This window comes from Micropterus salmoides, unplaced genomic scaffold, assembly GCF_014851395.1.
Source record: "Micropterus salmoides isolate LMB-PRFRI ecotype aquatic unplaced genomic scaffold, ASM1485139v1 Ms_hic_scaffold_13, whole genome shotgun sequence".
Classification (NCBI taxonomy): Eukaryota; Metazoa; Chordata; class Actinopteri; order Centrarchiformes; family Centrarchidae; genus Micropterus; species Micropterus salmoides.
Window position 1 is genome coordinate 24,151,521 of NW_024040374.1, and position 18,137 is coordinate 24,169,657.

Consider the following 18,137-nt stretch of genomic DNA (forward strand, 5'->3'; position numbering starts at 1 on the left):
TACTTTTACTAAGATAGTTCAGCTTTATTACATTTTTATTCAGCTGAACTGAAATGAAATAAAGATTAATGGGAGAATAAAGACAAAACTGTCTTTTGTGAAATATTGGGAAATTATATCTCTTTGGGCCTCGAACAGTTATTGAAATTAAACAAAGTGAGAAGTTTAAAGGGGAAATATATCCAAAGAAACTAACAACTCATACACATCTGAAACGTGACACATGGCCACAGCTAAACCACTAGTTTAATCTTAAGCAATGTGTTGTATTTTATAATCATATTGTTCGTAATGTAAAATCTAGATCAGGATAGTTATATTAAATGTAGATAAATACAAAATTTACCTTTGAAATAGGAGAGTATAAAGTAACATAAAATGGATACACTTAAAGTACCTTTAACTTGTACTTGAATACCTTCCAGCGATGCCTCCTTTGGGGCGGCGTGGCAGGATAATGGCATTTTAAAAGACACTGACATGAAGCATAGAGCAAACAGAGCAATCAATTTAAAAGACCAATCTGTGGTAAATTTAGACAGCTAGTGCATTAGCCTGTAAAGCTGAGTTGGCAAAATGATTAAAAATGTAGAGTAAACGAGGGGGTGTAACCGTCATTGTGTACTTAACAACATTGCTGAATGCAGATATCAATTTTAATGTGGTTGATCCTTTTTAATTCCTGGAAATGTAAATACACAAGACATGTGGCACCACTCCCTCTCACTGCAATTGTTAAGAACAGATTGGTGCTTCCACGCAAACTGCCAGGATACCATCAGTGGGTGAATCATTGTGCATACACTGCCACTTATTGATATAAGATGGTAGTGCAGCAACAGCAGCTTGGTGATTTTTCTGTTTCATGTTGTAAGTAGACATCTAGTGGTACAGTTAAGTCATAGCAGAGAAAGCTGTCCCAAACTGTTAACAGTGTGAAAAGATTCAATGGACATGTGTGAAAAGTGTGTTTATTGAAGAAAGGTAATCAAGGCACTGTACAGTGACATTATAAATACTCCTGGTTCATTGCTGGACATATTGCATGACTAAAAAAAATAGTTACCAAACCAGAAGTGCATATTTGCATTTGGTCAGGATTTCCAGGTCAAAAAGCAGTAAACTAGAGCAGGAGGTCGCCTTAAGTGTCTCTTCAAGGCTGGGTGTAGCGCAAGTATTTCTTTCCAGAGGGCACCTCTTTAGCGGTCACACCGTTGGGGAACAGAGCAGCAGCTTCCTCCTCAGAGAGAGAGGGAATGACCATAACTTTGTCACCAGGCTAAAAGAGACACAAGAACAGAGAAGTGTATTTAGTATAGTTTTAATTATTTTACATTATCTTTAGCAGGAATTTCACTGACGTTATCTAAAGCATTCTTCAGTTCCTCTAGCGACAAGACTGTTCTAAATTGTTTTTTAGAACAGTTTAGAACAACTAAATTGAGTGTTGCCCAGTTGCGTGGAGATGCTGGAACTGTTGTGTTGAAAGTTTGCACTGACTGTGACATCGATACTGCATCTGAACACAATCAAATTGTCGGAGATGGGCAGTGTTGACTTAACTTTCACTCATTTTCACTTTATCCAATAGTGCAAACATGTTTGAAAGGGAGAGATAAGCAGAGAGGAGGAGTGGAAAGAAAAGGCAGGAGTAACTGCTAAAACTTAAAAGGACATTTTTGGAAATGTGCTTATTTTCTTTTTTTGCCAATAACGTTAGATGAGAGGACTGACACCACTCTCATTTCTGTAAGCTAAATATGAAGCTGCAGCAAGGAGACAGTTAGCTTAGCTTAGCACAGATCACTGCTCCAGGTCAAGAAATAAAACAGGCATGTAACCCTGGTAAAAACAATTAAAACAAACAAAATATACCGTGTTAATTAGTGAGCTTTACAAGCAGTATCATTTGCTCTGAATCCAACACACAAAACCAAACAGCTTATTTTTCATATTTAGATTTTATGCTCGAGTCAAAAATAGGAAATGGAAAAGAAATGGGACATGGACTGAAACTGATTTTGATACTTAATGTGTCCAGTGTTGCACTTCATAGCCCAACTTTGCAACAAATACACTTCAACGATTTAATGTAATGAATATGAGCTTGAACATCAATATGTGATGTATTTTGAGATATTGGATCTCTTTTTCTTTGCTGTGCATCATTGGATGTACTGACAACTATCACCTACTTATTTTGATATTGAAGAAATGTTAAAAATCCATAGGATTCTGGTTCTGAAGTGTTCCCATTCACGCATACGTGAGTTACACTGTGTGCTACAAATTGAGCCTCGTTTTTTATTTCCCAAAAAACTAACTAAAAATAATATTCATTTAATTAAATCAGGTACAGCCATCGCCCAAGTGAATTTGCTGCACATTTACCAAGTGCAAGACACACAGAAGTCAGCAACTTCTTGTTCTTACAGAAATCGGATAGATTAATTATTAAAATAAAAATTCCATTTCCTATTTTGGACTTCAGCATAAATACAAAAAACATTTTTTGTTTTCTGTGTTGGATGCATATGATTGCCCAGGATGCTTACTGACATGATCACACAGTTTAACTGTTTACCTTCCAGTCGACAGGTGTGGCAACCTTCTTCTGCGCAGTGAGCTGCAGGGAGTCGATAACTCGGAGCAACTCATCAAAGTTCCTACCGGTGGTGGCAGGGTAGAGGATGGACAGCTTCAGCTTCTTGTCTGGGCCAATTACAAAGACCTGAAAGGAGGTTAAGATAATGCAGGGTCAACATAACACCCAGAATATGCTACTCTGATGACAATATAATTCAACAGATCAGAGGCATACAAATATATTTTTTCTAAAAAATAAAAAAAAACATCATGTCATCAAATCCATTTTCATGTGTCACATCCTGTGAGAGAGATTTAGACTGCGGCCTTTTGCCACATGAGGATTTCACCGAGATTCAGCTAACCTAACCAACAGGCAGAAAAAGAAGGCCGGATAGCATTTTTTTAGATGCCAACACTGTATTGCTCAGATATAAAGGGCCAGCCAAATGAGGTGCAAAAGCCTTTTACAAGAAAGTCTGTTTTTTACTCTGATTTGGTGTCTGTTATTCTGGATCATGAAATGAAAAATAAAATTTCCTCTGATTACAACCACCTGCTTTTTTGACAGCAAGATGGCGGTGTAGCGCTGTAATACAAAACATGTCCAGCACTGCTGCCGAGGCCATTGGTATGCGAATGTAAAAAAGGAGGTTTCTTACACAGCGAGCAGTGAGGGGAATTCCATCCTTGTCACGTTCATCGGGGTCCAGCATGCCCAGCTGGACGGACAGCTCTCTCTTGTCATCGGCGATGATGGGGAAGGGCAGAGGGCTTTCAGTCTCGCTGTTAAATGCCATCACATCCTAAACAGAGGGAAGGGACACATTCAGCCTTTACACCTTTGTTAATGTGTGCATGTCAGTATCCTAAGTTAATCATTCTCTCCATGCTGGCAGCACAGGTTTGATGAGTGACTAGAGACCTTTCATTTTTAACTCTTGCATGAGCTATAAATGGTTCAGTACCACGTTACAAGTCCATACAAAGGCCATGAAATACTTTGTCAGTACTGTAGCCTCTCAGATATTAATAATCTGGGAGAGCAAACACTAGGCCAAAAAAGAATGCAGTTTTCTACTTTTTTGGTAGGGAGGCAGGTGGTGTTACTACTGTAAAATCAAAATCACACAATACATCTAACTGACACTTGCTCGGTGAACATTCACTCTTGGACCAATCACTTGCCTTTCTGGGGAGGCATTGTTGTAACGTGGCAATCACAAGAGAAATCCTTCAGTTTCCACCAAATACACAGTTGCAAATGCACAGTTACAATGCTGCTCAGACTTCGAGGCAAGCAAGAGCAAAGTAAAATTATATTAATTATTATGCTGGCTGATTTATCACAATATTTGATGTGCACGTGATGAATGGATCTTGAGACATGTTTTGGTTTGAGAAATAATTCTCAAAGACAAGACAGCTGAGATATTTCAAATTCATCAATGCTGCAAACTGCATTTATCCCGTGTCCAAGTAATGGAGAGTTATGCTAACAGTCATCTCCGTTGTTTTGGATTATTTGATTATTTGATTGATTATTTAAATTTTGATTAGAGTTTTTATTTAAAACATTCATTATTGTTGTATTTTTCCAAAACACTGATGCGATGAGGGATAAAGCACATTACCTGCAGCACATGACTGACTGTGAGTAGGTCTGAATGACTTTGGACCTCTGATGGTGCATTCCATTTGTACTTGGAACTCGTTTTCCGAGGTATATTCCGAGTTCTGAGACCGGAAGTGACAAATAGAATGCCCCCGGATGTCGGGGTCAGACAAACTCAGAGGACCCAGAGTTCCGAAAGCAAGATGGCTGTGAAGGGCATCTACTGTCAGTAAAAGCTGTGGTTCTTAAATTTTTCTAGCACTTTTGTCTTTTTTTGTGTCCAATTTAGTAAGTCGCTTACACAATACTGTCTTACCGTTGCCCATAGGTGTGTTGCCACGATCATGTTACCGTGTAATGTGTTGTTTATCAAATGATGCTGCTAAAACTGGCTAAGTCGATGTTACTAACAACAACAATGGTCGCTGTTGCTACAACATGGCCATCTTGTTGTCCAACCTGTGGTGCTGTATGGCAAATGACACACATGCAAGTCAAGTTTCCCTGTTTTTTTAACAGATATTCCGAGGTAAATGGAACGCACCATTACTGTGCCTCCAAATACTCTCAAACTTAGGACCTACTTTTAGCACTAAAATGCTTGTTAACCAAAAACTTAGGAGTTCTACAATTCAGACTGACACACTCCTTATTTTTAAGAGTTCCTCCTAGGAGCTACTTATGATGTTTTGTGAATATGGTCCCTGGACATTTTACATCAAAATATGATGTTTTCAGAATTCAGATTACAGAACAGAAGTCAGAATCTTATTACAGGTGGAGTTGGATGATACTACACAGACACTACAGTCAATGTCCACAGTATGTGAGCTTTATTTACCCTCATTAAGAGTCAGTCCATCCACAGTAGCCTGACCTGTTAAACAGACTTCTCCTTTCAACTATTACGCACCACAATTAAACAGAGGTAGAGGGGTGTGGGGGTGTGTGTATGTGTGTTGTGCATCCCAAACCTTGCTCCAGTTGCGGTGATCCTCAACACTGTCAATGGACAAGGCGATCATCTTCACACCTCGTTTCTTGAACTCACCGCTGAGTTTAGCGGCACGGGCGAGCTCAGTGGTGCAGACAGGAGTGAAGTCCCTTGGGTGGGAGAACAGGATACCCCATCTACAGAGGAAAATAAAGCTATGAGGTCTTGGCTCTACACACAAGTCTACACTCATGGGGGGGGCTGGAGCCTACCCCAGCTGACATTGGGTGAAAGGCGGGGTACACCCTGGACAGGTCGCAAATCTATCACAGGGCCACACATACACAAACAACCACTCACATTCACACCTAAGGACAGCTAAGGAGACACCAATTAAGGAAGCTGGAGAACCCGGAGAGAACCCACGCCGACACAGGGAGAACATGCAAACTTCACAGAGAAAGGCCGGGGCAACCGGGGTTTGACTCATGTATTCCCATTTAAACCTGATCTTGCATAACGTTCAGAGTTTATGGACGGGCCAAGTTGTGTCCTTCTATGCTAAATAAAGTACTTTAAATATTTGCTTCCGTGTACTTAAGCATTAAATGCCCATTACATAGATCATTTGAGTAGTCATGTACATTTATTCTGTCATATGTGTTTTCTTTATACAAGTCCATTGTGATTGTGGATTTATGTCTTGACGCGCCCATGTTTTCCATAGAGTCTAGATTTTAAGAAGAGGCACCAAGACGGATAGGAGAAAGAGCACAAGCAGTGGGAGAAGAGGAAGAACTGGCTATAAAAAAAGAGAAAGACAGAACATTAAATCTCAGTAGAGGAAATTCCAGCCACAGATTGAAGCAACAGGTGTCTGTGAATCTGCCAAACTCAAGCTCAAGACATTAAATCTGGCTCGGTTGTACTGAACAATGAAATATGTTTCACAAGGAAGGGGTGAAGGGTGTGACGGGTCTGCAAAAAAACATCACTGGGCAAGAGTTTAACACTTGAAATTGTTAGAATCACATGGGTTTTCAGCCTCACATGATTGGGTGGAATTAATATTACAACACACTGCAGAGTATCACATGAGGCAGAGGCAACAGAAAAGCTGCACTGCTCACAGGCATTGTGACCACCTGATTATGGAGGGACCAAAAACCCAGATTAGACTGGGACACTCCCAACATGTTCAAGCAGAACAAACCTTAGACAATAACACAGTTTGTAAGAGGAATGTGTTCAGGCGCTGGTGTTGATTTAAACATTGAAAGGAAGTAAAACATTCTGCTTTAAATTTGTATTAAACAACATATTCCTCACAGGGCTATTCTAAGACAAGTGATGTCTGAAGTGACTGCTAAATTGCACTTGGCTACCTCTGACAAACAAACTCGACCAGCGTTGCTAAAAACGTGGTGGCCTCTCACAGTCTAAAATTAAGTCCAAATCATGTGGGTACTGTGCTCCCGAGCCTGGACACAGTGTATGCTAGCAGTCTATGCAAGAGGGCTAGCAACATCAGTATGGACCCAACCCACCCAGGTCAGTGTTTGTTTGCACCCATGCCATCTGGGAAGAGATACAGAATTGTTTACTGACAAACTGTTTCGTGGAATATATTTTTTACTGATTGGCAATTTGGACCTAAATCTCTTACCTGCATTCCACGTGCCTCCCTTTTCATATTTATATTATTATATTGTTTACTTATCTACTTAATCTATGTTTATCCTGCTTTTATTGATGCTGCTGGTCACTGAGAGCTACCAAACACATTTTCATTGTATGGCTACAATGGCAAATAAAGTTTCTTGACATTGACTTTCTTCCCACTGAGGAAAGAAGGACGTTATTGTGCAGAGAACCCGGTGGCATCTTTCTTTTGATAAGGGTGTAGATTTCTACAGTTAATTCTGTTTGGAAACTAGACCCAGTTAGACTGTTGCAACAGGACATCTGCTCATTCACTGTGCGCCCAACCCTCAGGATGAGGAAATGAAGGTGGATATCGAAAAAAATAATTGAAGATGTATTGTGAAACTGGTAGAACTAAATTGTTGTTTGATAAATCTATCCGGTTTAATTACTATTCAAATAGTAATTAAGTTGCTGGTGCATAATACACACATGTCCAACCAAGGGAGTAGTATTCCTTTGTCTCTGCTGTTGTAAAAACTGCTGAGCCTAGCAGGATTGCAGATTTCAGCAGATGCCAATAGGGTGTGCAAGCACTGATGCACAGTTAAAAGGTCACACAAACACACACAATACAGGCCTTGTCCTGACCGTGCTTACTCCTCACTTATGACTATATAAGCCTCCCACTGCTCTCTTTTTAGTTTGCAGCTACAGCAGCTCTAATCGTATCATTCAAAACCACAAATATCTTTGCTTGTAAATGGAAGTAAATGTGTATTTTATCATATGTATGGTAGTCTGCGTTATTATTTTCTAATCCAACCAAGTCATGCTTGTGTAACCTAGTCTGTGTCAGCCAGCAGGTGTCACCGTGAGATCACGGTTAAATTACCTCTATGGACGGATGCTTCAGATCTCTACAGGACCACGCGCCTTGGCTTTTGTTTTCAATCTGATGTGCGGACGCGCAAGATCCTTCAATCCGAGTTTTACAGGCCGCACACTGTAGCGTAGCCTAATAATCCAAACTCGGAATTAAACAAAAGATTTACAATGTGATTTCCTGTGTGGGACGCCTGCGCACTTACGAGCTTCCAAGGAAATCGTGGAACTTGATCCTGCCGATGGTGGTGTCGGCCTCGAAGTTGGGGACCTCGTCTCCCAGCAGAAGTCCAGGCATGGTCGGCTCTCCGCAGCTCAGACTCAAGAGAAAGACAGGAGGACAACCTGACTGGCTGGCGTGACGTTTTCAGCGCCACATGAATGGAGCCGGATATGGGCGGGATTAGCTTCAGTCAACGTAGGCTGGTCATCAACCAACCAGAGAAGAGTCGTAAAAAGTGTTGTTGGAAGAGCAACACATTACGAACACATTACAAGCAGAACCGTAAAATATTATACTTAAATACAAACAAATCTATGCAAATACATCAGTTTATAAAAAAAACCCCAAATCGATAAATAATAATCTTGTGCACAAGGTTTCTTAAAAGCAGGGTTGTATTGAAAGCTTTTCTGTTTCACAGCAGATTTTACTGAAAACTTATAGACAGTCCAACATAATGTGATAATTGCCAAAAGACACAATGATTTTGTGTGTTGTGAAAAATAAGACCGCACTTTCTATGATCAAAGACCAAAGTATTATAACGCTCACCCAGATTTAATGATGCAGGTCGAAAATTCTAATATGAATTTATTGTATTTGTTAAAAAACAAACAAATCGAAATAGTATCCAGACATAGGCTGACATTTTCTATGTTATTTCTCTGTGCTTTGGAGCCCTAATTTAAATCTATTGAAAACACATTAGTGAGCCACACTGTTGTACTGGGTGAAATGTTTATTTTATTATAAGATTAATGCAATGTGCTGTCATAGCAGGAGTCACGGGGGAAACGACTCACGTGTACTTTTCGAGAAGAACACCATTTCCCAGGTAGCTTTGCGAATAGAGCAACAAAGATGGTGATTCAGCTCGATGTCGCCGGGACGTGATATGAATTGTGAAACGTAAAACAGATGAGCTAAAGGAGCGACAGCCCGCACAGCACTGCAGAAAATTTACCGCTGCGGTGCAACTACATCCCACCTAGCTGTCTGCGTCGGTAGATTAACGGGCAACATGCCTTCTCCTAAAGCTAAAACCCCCGGTCGCAGCGGAGGAAGCCCGGTGCTCGGCAGCACCAACGGCCGCTACGACTTCATGTCGTTGACGAAGCCGATGAACCGGTCCTCGCCGTCGCACCTCGTCCAGCGGCAGGGCTCCGACCCGACCACCGCCCGCCTCCGAGCCTCGGAGAGCCCCACTCGGCGCCGGGGCTCCAGCTCCTCCACGGGCTCGGCGAGCGGCCAGGGGCTCCCAGAGGAGGATGGGATACGACTCAACCCATCCTTACTCCGCGTAGCGCTCAGCTCCCTGCTCGCCATCGACCTGTGGCTGTCCAAGCGGCTGGGGGTGTGTGCCTGTGAGGACTCGTCCTGGGGCAGTGTGCGCCCGTTAATGAAGTTGATAGAGATATCGGGACATGGCATCCCCTGGCTGGCTGGGACCGCTTACTGTCTGTTTAAGAGTGACAGTGCTGCAGGACAAGAAGTCATGCTCAACCTTCTCATGGGTAAAACACTCTGCTTATTTGTGTTCCTCCATATGCTGTCCATCTGTGTCCCTCTCCAGGAGGGAATTAACACCCGTAAATCTTTCCTAATGCTGCTCCTCCCTTGATCTCATCTGCCATGTGCAGCTCTTCTGTCAGAACTCACAGGTGATCCCACATCCCAAGTACATTTTCTGACCCATTTTACCTTTAATCCATCAGTGCTGACAGCTTCTCACCCGTAGATGTCATCTGTTGTTCATTCTGGCCCTAATCCATTTCTTAGCAGCTTCCCCACCCTGTTTCTCCTCATATGTTGTCTCCTATAATAAATCACTTCCTGTACTTCTGTCAGCTTGGCAAACAGGTGAGGTTATATTGTGAAATAGTAGGGAAGTACCGCCTGATGTCAGATTGTGTTGTAACTTCTCAGAGGGTGGGGCCCAGTCAGCTCCAGTAGCCTGCTTCAAATAGTCCCAAGTTTGTCTGACTGAAACTTTGTGAGACCACAAGAAAGATTATATAATGATGAAGTGGTGAGGCTAGGTGTAGACCAGTGTGAGCTGCAATGCAGGCCCATCAGAATTAAAACACCACGGACGGTCCCAGCCTGAGTGAAGCATGGTGGGCTGAAGAAGAGTTTGGAAACGGGTTTTAACTTTGATGGACTTTGAAGCGCACACTGGTCTGTGATTAATCAGACAGCAAAGACTTGTTTTTGGACTGTGAATTGATTTATGAACAGTAATGCAGCTTTTACTTTGGACAGCCAGAAAAATCTATAAGGAATTAAAACTAATTCTAAAACAGTGCACTTCATCAAAGTGCACTGTTGCATCCAGCTTGTACATCGAGAATGGCTTGTTGTTAGAGGAAGAGGGTTTGTGTGTGTTTGGCGTTTTCAGTGCCAGAGTATTTGAGAGAGGTCACATTATGTTCCCAGATATGTGTAGAGGTCTTGTTGTTTTGCCCAGTAAAACGAGCCCACAGTGCCAATTCATTCGTGTATATACTTAAATTTCTGTTTTGCCTAAAATGAACATTTGACTTGTTTTTTTTCCTGTGTGTGGTTGAATGAATGGTGTTCTTCTGATGTGGGATACTTTACAGGTGGCAAGTCTGTCTCTATAGGTGCATGTTTCTCAGGTTAGAGAAGCTGTGAAGAACGATTTCTGCATCTGTCTGTGCTTTATCGGACAGGGGGGGGATCACACCTCACTGTTCTTCAGGAGGTACAGCTGCAGTGGGGAGGATTGCTCCAATATGTACATTGAAGTTTAGTAGTACTGGAATAATTTATTTTTGCCACCAAACATCCACTTTCAGTGGTCATTTAAGCATTACCAGTCAACCCTCCTACTAAATGCCTAATGTTACAGTTAGCAGCAGCATTTGGTCCTCTGCATAGACAGTTTCTATCTGCATTAATATAGACCTGTATGTGGTATTAAGTTGCATGATTGTGCATGTAAACCAGTTCAGTATATCCTACCTTATCATAATTACTTGAAGTCACCATTTCTTCAGGATTCTGATATGGACAAAATATTGCCTTCAAATCAAAATGACAGCTTATAAAGGAAACAGCAGGCTGCATTCACATCCCTGCCTATTCTAGTTATGAAACTGTTTTTAACAACAGCCCTTATTTGACTGTTGAGTAGTTATTAATAATTAAGTTCATGTACTGTAGCATATTCATTTTGCTGAAATCCTTTCATTGGACTCCCAGCAGCGATTGGCTTAGTGCCACCTGACAGTTGCATTAATTTTTCAGCACTGCAGCCCCGGACGACATCAAGGAAGAGTTCAGGAAATGTCTTTTATACGCTCAATGCAGTGAGACAACATAAAAAAGTCCTCTAGGCCCTAGTGGAGGGCAGCAATCACCCATTTTAAATATAAGATGCAGATGTAAGCCGCAGGTTTCCTCCAGAAATGACCAGCAACACTCTGTATAGCTCACATTTACTCACTGTAATATTACAGTTAGTCACATAGGCACTTTTATCCAAAGCAACTTACAATTGATTATAATCTATATAGACTGTGTCAGAGGTCGCATGCCTCTGGAGCAGCTAAGGATTTAGTGTCTTGCTCAGGGACACATTGGTGTCACAGTAGGAATTGAACCCATTCTCCCACATCTGTGTGTTTTTCCCTGCTGTGACAAGTGAAAATATCTGCTGTGAAACAGGAATATGGCAGGGCCCTTAAACTAACTCACCTAGAAAAGTGTTGTCGTTTTTAGTGTTATTATACATGACAGTAGTGAGAGAGATCTATCCAGGACCATCAATGTTTGACACACTTACCAACCGATAGAAAACATACCTCAAAGCCCGTTGCGCAACGTAGCACCACGTTTAAGGAAACATGTTGTTCACCTGGAGCAAACCAGCGCAAAACCATTTGAGATTGAACGTGCCCCTAATCTGCTTTCTGCAGTTGACCAATTAGCATTTGCCCTGGGCAATGCATGAGTAATGGGTGCGTTTGTGTCTGTCATAGTGTCAGTCTTGGTACCACCACCAGATGGTACCAAAGCATAGATTTTTCAAATCCTATACATGTACATGCAGTATGGCAAATACGTCTGGCATCGGGCCAAATATTTTCAAGCTGTCAGGCCAAATTATTTCAAATCCTTGGATAGCCTACTCATGTGCACGTTTAGCTCAGTCAGTAGAGTGCAGGACTCCTGTTGAGGAAAATCCATCGACTTTTTTTTTATCCCTTGTTAAACAAATTTACTAGCCTATAAGGACACTTTTGCACATGCTCACAATAAAGCATGCGCTGCAGTCTGTGTGTGTCCCGGCATTTGATCCGCATTCATAAACCAATGGACAGTTATTTTAATTTCTCTGAGGAAATTCAGGGGAATCTAATCACACGTTTACTGACGGCTTTTTCAGAGGTGTGTCAAGCAGGCCAGAGACTCTTTTGAATGTCCTTCAGAACTTGAAGTAAAAGCTCTCAATACACTCAAAATGAAGCATTGCTGTAAAAAACGGTCTTGCGCTTTTATTTTGTAGGCACAATTACTTAAGAGGAAGTGATTATGTGAGTAATTGTTGCTGTCGTGACTGAGATCTATTTCAGCACCAGCCGCTATCAGTTTATTTATTTTTTATTTTTCTGCATTCAAAGCAATCTGACCACTTTGCCAGATATTATTGCTGGTGGGCCACTTCTGGCCCACGGGCCGCCTATTGCCGACCACTGGTATATGGCTTTAACCAACCCTTGTGCTTATCATTCCCGTTTAAAGAAACTAAGGTATTGGGTGACTATCAGTTTATATTGTTGTAATGCACATCTGTACCAAAGGATACAAAGACTACCACTTCAAGTTTCTCATGAATCTGTTTGCCAAGGCTTTTGCATGAATTGCTGTTTCTTTTTACATTATAACACGTCTCCCCCTTCACCCCCTCCAGGCCTGCTGTTGGACCTGGTCCTGGTTGCCATTGTTAAGGCAGTGGTGCGTCGACGTCGGCCAGCGCATAACCGTATGGACATGTTTGCCACCTTTTCTGTGGACCGCTATTCCTTCCCTTCAGGCCATGCCACTCGTGCTGCCATGTGTGGGCGGTTCCTGCTGGCTCACCTGGTGCTGGCTGCCCCACTCAGAGTCCTCGTCCTGCTGTGGGCCGGCCTGGTGGGGCTGAGCCGAGTGCTGCTGGGCAGGCACAATGTGACTGATGTGATGTTTGGGTTCTGGATGGGCCATTGCCAGTATAACCTTGTGGAGATGCTGTGGCTCTCACCTCAAACCCTGCAATGGCTACTGGGACAGTTAGTATAATATTTAAGACAACAGAAGGAGGAGACTTGGAGGTTTAAATCTTGATTGTAGGAGTGCCTGCACACCTTTTGTCTTTTAGACTGATATATAAGAGAATTGTCTTTTGACTAGAGAAGAGAGTTCTATCAAACCCAGTTTTGTTCTACTGTTATCTGACAAAGTACAAAAGCCCACTTTAAGCCTGCCTGTTTTAGATACAGTTGGGTACAGTTTTAATCAGAAAGGACCAATCAGAAACCTATTTGTCCAAATGACTTACTGAAGCCCCCTCATTCTCCTTACTGGCCTGCTTGACTGACAATATGAAGTCAACTCCTTTTTAACAGTTGTTTAGGATACTGGAAATTATTAAGTTGCTGCGAAGGGAGTGTGCATTTCAAAGTATCAGCGTTCCATTTGAGGATCTGACTTGGTTATACCCTATAATTTACACCACATTAATGTGAGTCCTTTTTTTGGAAAAATAATGTTTTTTGTTCTGTTGCTTTATTCAAATAATGCAAAAGCAGTGAGTACTAAAATGATTAAATACTGTAATATATAAGTGAATGATCAGCGGGACAGTATCCTAACACAAACCATGAAATTCCTTGTTTAGTGTGTCCAGTAACAACTGCTGCCAAACTGCACACTGTATGCGCACAGCTGTAAAGCCCCTACTATTATTTCTGTAATGTGAGGCCAGAGTTAATAGCAGAACCTTTCCCACCTGCCTTCGCCTGTCTCCTGTCTTTGGGGTGGTTTCTAGAAACCCTCTAAACTCTCTCCTCTGACAGAACTTTTATTTTCTCTTCACACATCTGATAGGATTAGACATTACATTGTTTCAAGTAGACACACCCAAAGCCTCATAAAAATAGATTTATTATTTATTTAACCATGTCATTCTTACTCCTTTGACAGTATCACTGTTTTATCAATAATCAACCAAAACATATTGCGTATCGCTGATTACTCATCAACTCTGATGCATCACATACACTTCACTTTATTGTTAGCAGGTGATGCACATAAACATAAATCACTTTCAGAACATTTTAATAGATTCTTATGTAGTTGTAATATAAGACATGTATGTGCACTGCTTTGGCAAATTGCTGCTTTTATCAAACTTTTAAATAATCAGCAAGGAGGAAAGGGGGAAACATTACCTGATTTGTGGGTCTAAGGACAGAAATGTCATAAATTTCCAACACAATTCAAAGTCAGAAAAAGAGCATGTGGGAATCCTCTTCTCTAGGCACTGGCCGTTGCAAACGGTGTAATGAGGCTGAGGACTGTACAATACATGTCAGTGAGAGAAAGGAAAGCTGCATATTGAATGAACTTGAGTCTTAGGGAGTAGGGTGCACTATATCTTTACATCTTCATTGTAAAGTAATGGGCTATCCGTTCCCTAAACACAACCTGCTAAACTTCAGAAAGCAGCACTTCTGTTATCTGACAAACCTCTTTTTGTTTACACAACACAATGAGTTAAAGAATATGATCAGCTGTGGTTTTATTGAGCAGTTAGTGGCCCATAGTCTGGCAACAGACTCACATCAGTGACGCTTAACAAGTCATTAGCTTTTGACTGATTCACAACATTGTTGTCTCTTTTCTAGTATGACACTATGCCCTTTGTGATATTACATGATCAAATTTGAAACTCGCTGTGATTCCGCTTTCAAGCAAGATCTTGCCCTTGTTTTGGGGCAGCATGCACACTTATCTGAGCACCTTTTTATAAGGTATGAAACAAGATGGGGCATGATGGAAGCATGTGTAAATACCTGAAATGTGTTCAATCACAAGTTCATTCTTGATCCATGGCTCTGACTGAGGATAATATCAGTTATAATCGTGAGCCCACTTACTAAATCTCAATCCCAGCAGATTTGAAAGTACTTGATTTCGTTAACAATTTCACCAAATTTCTTACAGTCAGGTGAAGACACGAAAGCAGTTATTAGAGTGCATAAGGGGCCCTTTAAATAATACCCTACGGATCCATTTAGGTGATGGTTTTCTATCACTTTTTTGTTTATAACCATGTAAGCTTTCTAGAATTCTGCACTGTGAAAACATTCCTAAAGACACTGGCACTGTACTTTTTTTTTTTTTTGCTCCAACCATGTTTGCAAGCACTGCTATAATTCTAGTGTCACAGACAAAGAAACTACATTTATTCATTCATAGATATTTTGAAAAACTTGCACTAGATTGTGTAACTACACACATCATCCCATCAGCGCCATGGCAGCACTAGGTTTTATATTTGTATCAAGTTTGAGTCAGTGAGGATATCTTGACTGTTTAATTTGTTTTGGCTTGGTGTGCTGCTTGGGTTCATGGGTCAGTGATCAGAGTTTGAAGGTAAAGTTTTATAACATGCTACGTGACTGGAATAGATGAAGATACGGTATACACATACAGTGTGCTTTGCAAAAATATTCAGAGCCCTTGAACAGTGAGTTCTATGCGACATACTCCCATATTTCAATTTGGAGACGTGAAAATGTATGTGAATATAAGGAAAATCCTTGCCATAAACTCCTAACTACTACTAACTCTAACTAATGTGATATCACATGACACTGTCCATGTCAAATACTGGTTGAATAGATTTTTTTTTTTTATGTTTTACATTTCCTACTAATTCTCAGTTGAAGATTCACAAAGGCAATAATCTGTAAAGGGATTAACAGACAAAAGTTGGACTGTTGTAGGTCTTCCCACAGTTCATACAGTATGTGATGATGAAGATATACTTTCCCCTATTGAACTGGTTTTGAATCTTAATGTTTAGTCAGCATCTACTGCACCTTGTATGTTTGGGTGTATGTGTGTATGTTCAACAGTTAATCCCTACACACTGACCTACTGACTTTGTCTGGTCGTGTGTTAAAGTGTGCATATAATTTCTCAGAAGCAGCATGTTTGATGATTCATTCATATCTTTACAGTGACCCCCTGACTGTGGTTTGAATGCCAGACTGAGATCCAGCATTAATATTAAACTTTATGACGCCAGTGGTCAAGATGTTGTAACTCAGGTTGGTGTTTAACCTTAGCTCTGTCACGCAGGTTGTTGACCTGTACATAAGCATGTGAACAGCTGTGGTTAACTGATCAAATCTAAAGAGCAAATGTAACTTTTTTGGGACGGGTGATGTGTCATTTAGGCATTCATTTTGCTTACATGCAACTAACCATGAAATCAGAGGATTAGCCTACATACACGTCAACTTTCGTTTTTCAGTTCAAGCTAAATGGAAGCTGAAGGGCTTTTCCACAACTTTATTGTTGGTGAAGTATTATGAAATGTCACACAACACAAAAAGTAAAGTTGGACTGGGACTAAACAGATTTAAAGAAAAGTAAAGAAAGTGTTGTGCATGTGTTATTGCAATGATTCCCAACCAAGGGTACCCCTAATAGTACTTCTGCAGTTGCCAGGGCTATGTGGAAAACAGTTTGATTTGATAATATATATCCACATATTTGTGTTTGTGAAAAATCAATACACAAAAGTAAGATCACAAATAATCTACCAATTATGGTAGTGTGCACAATACATGCCTCTGTTTTACACCAAACTGAGTCAATTGTAAGTGTATTAAAACTGCGGAATTGAAAGAAAAGACAACTAAATGTAACAATAATGTAAATGGTTGAAACAACCAGTTTCTGCCACTCCAAGTAGTCCAAATGCAAACTTGGCCAAAAACACCATAAAGCCATTCGATTTATTAAAGATGTATGATAAAGGGGTACTGTGGGGGTACATCGGACAAAAAAGGTTGGGAATCACTGTGTTATTGCTCCTGATCCATTCTTTGACTGCATGCACACCGTTCTCCTCCTCGCTGAGGGATTTTTGCCGTTGTGTAGGGCATGAACCCTTGGTCAGGAGGCAGCAAATAATAAGTTGGCTCTGTCATGCTCACTTTACACACATGCACACACATCGAGGCACTGCCATAAACCAGGACTTGTTCATCGACAGGTCCACCTTTATTTCTGTTTTAATTTGTCTATTGATTAGGAATATGATCAGATATGTGGACATGTGATTTCTGTGGAAATGTCTGATGTATGAACCATTGTTGAACCTTTGTTTTTTGGACAGAAAGAATGTTAAGTTTTTGTGTCTGTGTAGTTTTTACAAATATCGTGCTTTTCGACTGAGAGACACTTTATGTGGCATGTACCAGCTGGTCCAAACCAGGTCCAGCTACCTGGTATGAACCAAAGTTGTTTAACAGACTGTTCCCTAGTACGCTGGTGCCCTGTTGTAGACATCTTACATGCTGTGGCCTCTCTCTGCAATAATTGCTCTATGAGCTTCCAGTGTGAGCGATAAGATAACCGGTGAGAGGTTGTAGCTTCCAGCGTTTTAATTTCATTAGCCTTCTGTCGCATATCTAAATATAAATATGCTGGACAGTGAACTTTGTGACCAAATGACCTCTGTGATTGATTTGTATTGTCTTACATGTTGATATTGAGCAGAAACCTAAGAAAAATACATTAATAACAATCATTATAGAATAGATTCGCACATTCCAGCCTGTCAGCAGTTTATTTCCATGTTGATAAACACCACTGCATTTTGTTTCTTTATTCAACTCTAATTCAGCAAATGTCACATCTATTCTTGCACATGGTCAAACATGAAGCCAGCTAAAATATATTTCACTGCACTCAGTTTTGCCTGCTATATACTAGATATTGTGTGTTTCCTGTATAGACCTTATGCTTAATGTATATACATATGCCTGTATGTGATTGTGTTATGCTCAGTGGATTTGAATGTGCTGTTCAGTATTCCTTAAAGGCACCTTCTATTCCTGTTCCTGGATTTGATTCAATTGTACTGATTTTTAATTAAATGGGGAACAAATCTGAAACTGTCTCATGTCATTTGTGATTGATGGATTCAAAGGGTGAAGAGAGCAATC

The 18,137-nt window shown here is 40.8% G+C and overlaps 2 protein-coding genes across 2 annotated transcripts; one reads left to right on the forward strand and one right to left on the reverse strand.

Annotated features, from left to right (window-relative positions):
* Nucleotides 1-955: 955 nt before the first annotated feature.
* On the reverse strand, nt 956-9,724 carry prdx6 (peroxiredoxin 6). The gene is made up of 6 exons (XM_038716396.1): nt 9,589-9,724; nt 7,871-8,087; nt 5,176-5,332; nt 3,249-3,392; nt 2,585-2,731; nt 956-1,279 (listed from the first exon to the last, which is right to left on the reverse strand). The coding sequence occupies exons 2-6, from the start codon at nt 7,960-7,962 to the stop codon at nt 1,154-1,156; spliced, it is 666 nt and encodes a 221-aa protein (XP_038572324.1). The 5' UTR covers nt 7,963-8,087; nt 9,589-9,724; the 3' UTR covers nt 956-1,153.
* Nucleotides 8,706-18,086, forward strand: plpp6 (phospholipid phosphatase 6). The gene is made up of 2 exons (XM_038716394.1): nt 8,706-9,401; nt 12,824-18,086. Exons 1-2 carry the CDS (start codon nt 8,909-8,911, stop codon nt 13,189-13,191), a joined length of 861 nt encoding a protein of 286 aa, XP_038572322.1. The 5' UTR covers nt 8,706-8,908; the 3' UTR covers nt 13,192-18,086.
* Nucleotides 18,087-18,137: the final 51 nt, after the last annotated feature.

Bases quoted from the DNA above. Each gene is read 5' to 3' on its own strand.
- prdx6 (XM_038716396.1), bottom strand. From the start codon at position 7,962: ATGCCTGGACTTCTGCTGGGAGACGAGGTCCCCAACTTCGAGGCCGAC. The intron at 5,333-7,870 runs GTAAGTGCGCAG...TTTCCTCTGTAG, and splicing joins CACGATTTCCTTGGAAGCTC to ATGGGGTATCCTGTTCTCCC. The intron at 3,393-5,175 runs GTTTGGGATGCA...CCCTCTGTTTAG, and splicing joins ATCACCGCAACTGGAGCAAG to GATGTGATGGCATTTAACAG.
- plpp6 (XM_038716394.1), top strand. From the start codon at position 8,909: ATGCCTTCTCCTAAAGCTAAAACCCCCGGTCGCAGCGGAGGAAGCCCG. The intron at 9,402-12,823 runs GTAAAACACTCT...CACCCCCTCCAG, and splicing joins CATGCTCAACCTTCTCATGG to GCCTGCTGTTGGACCTGGTC.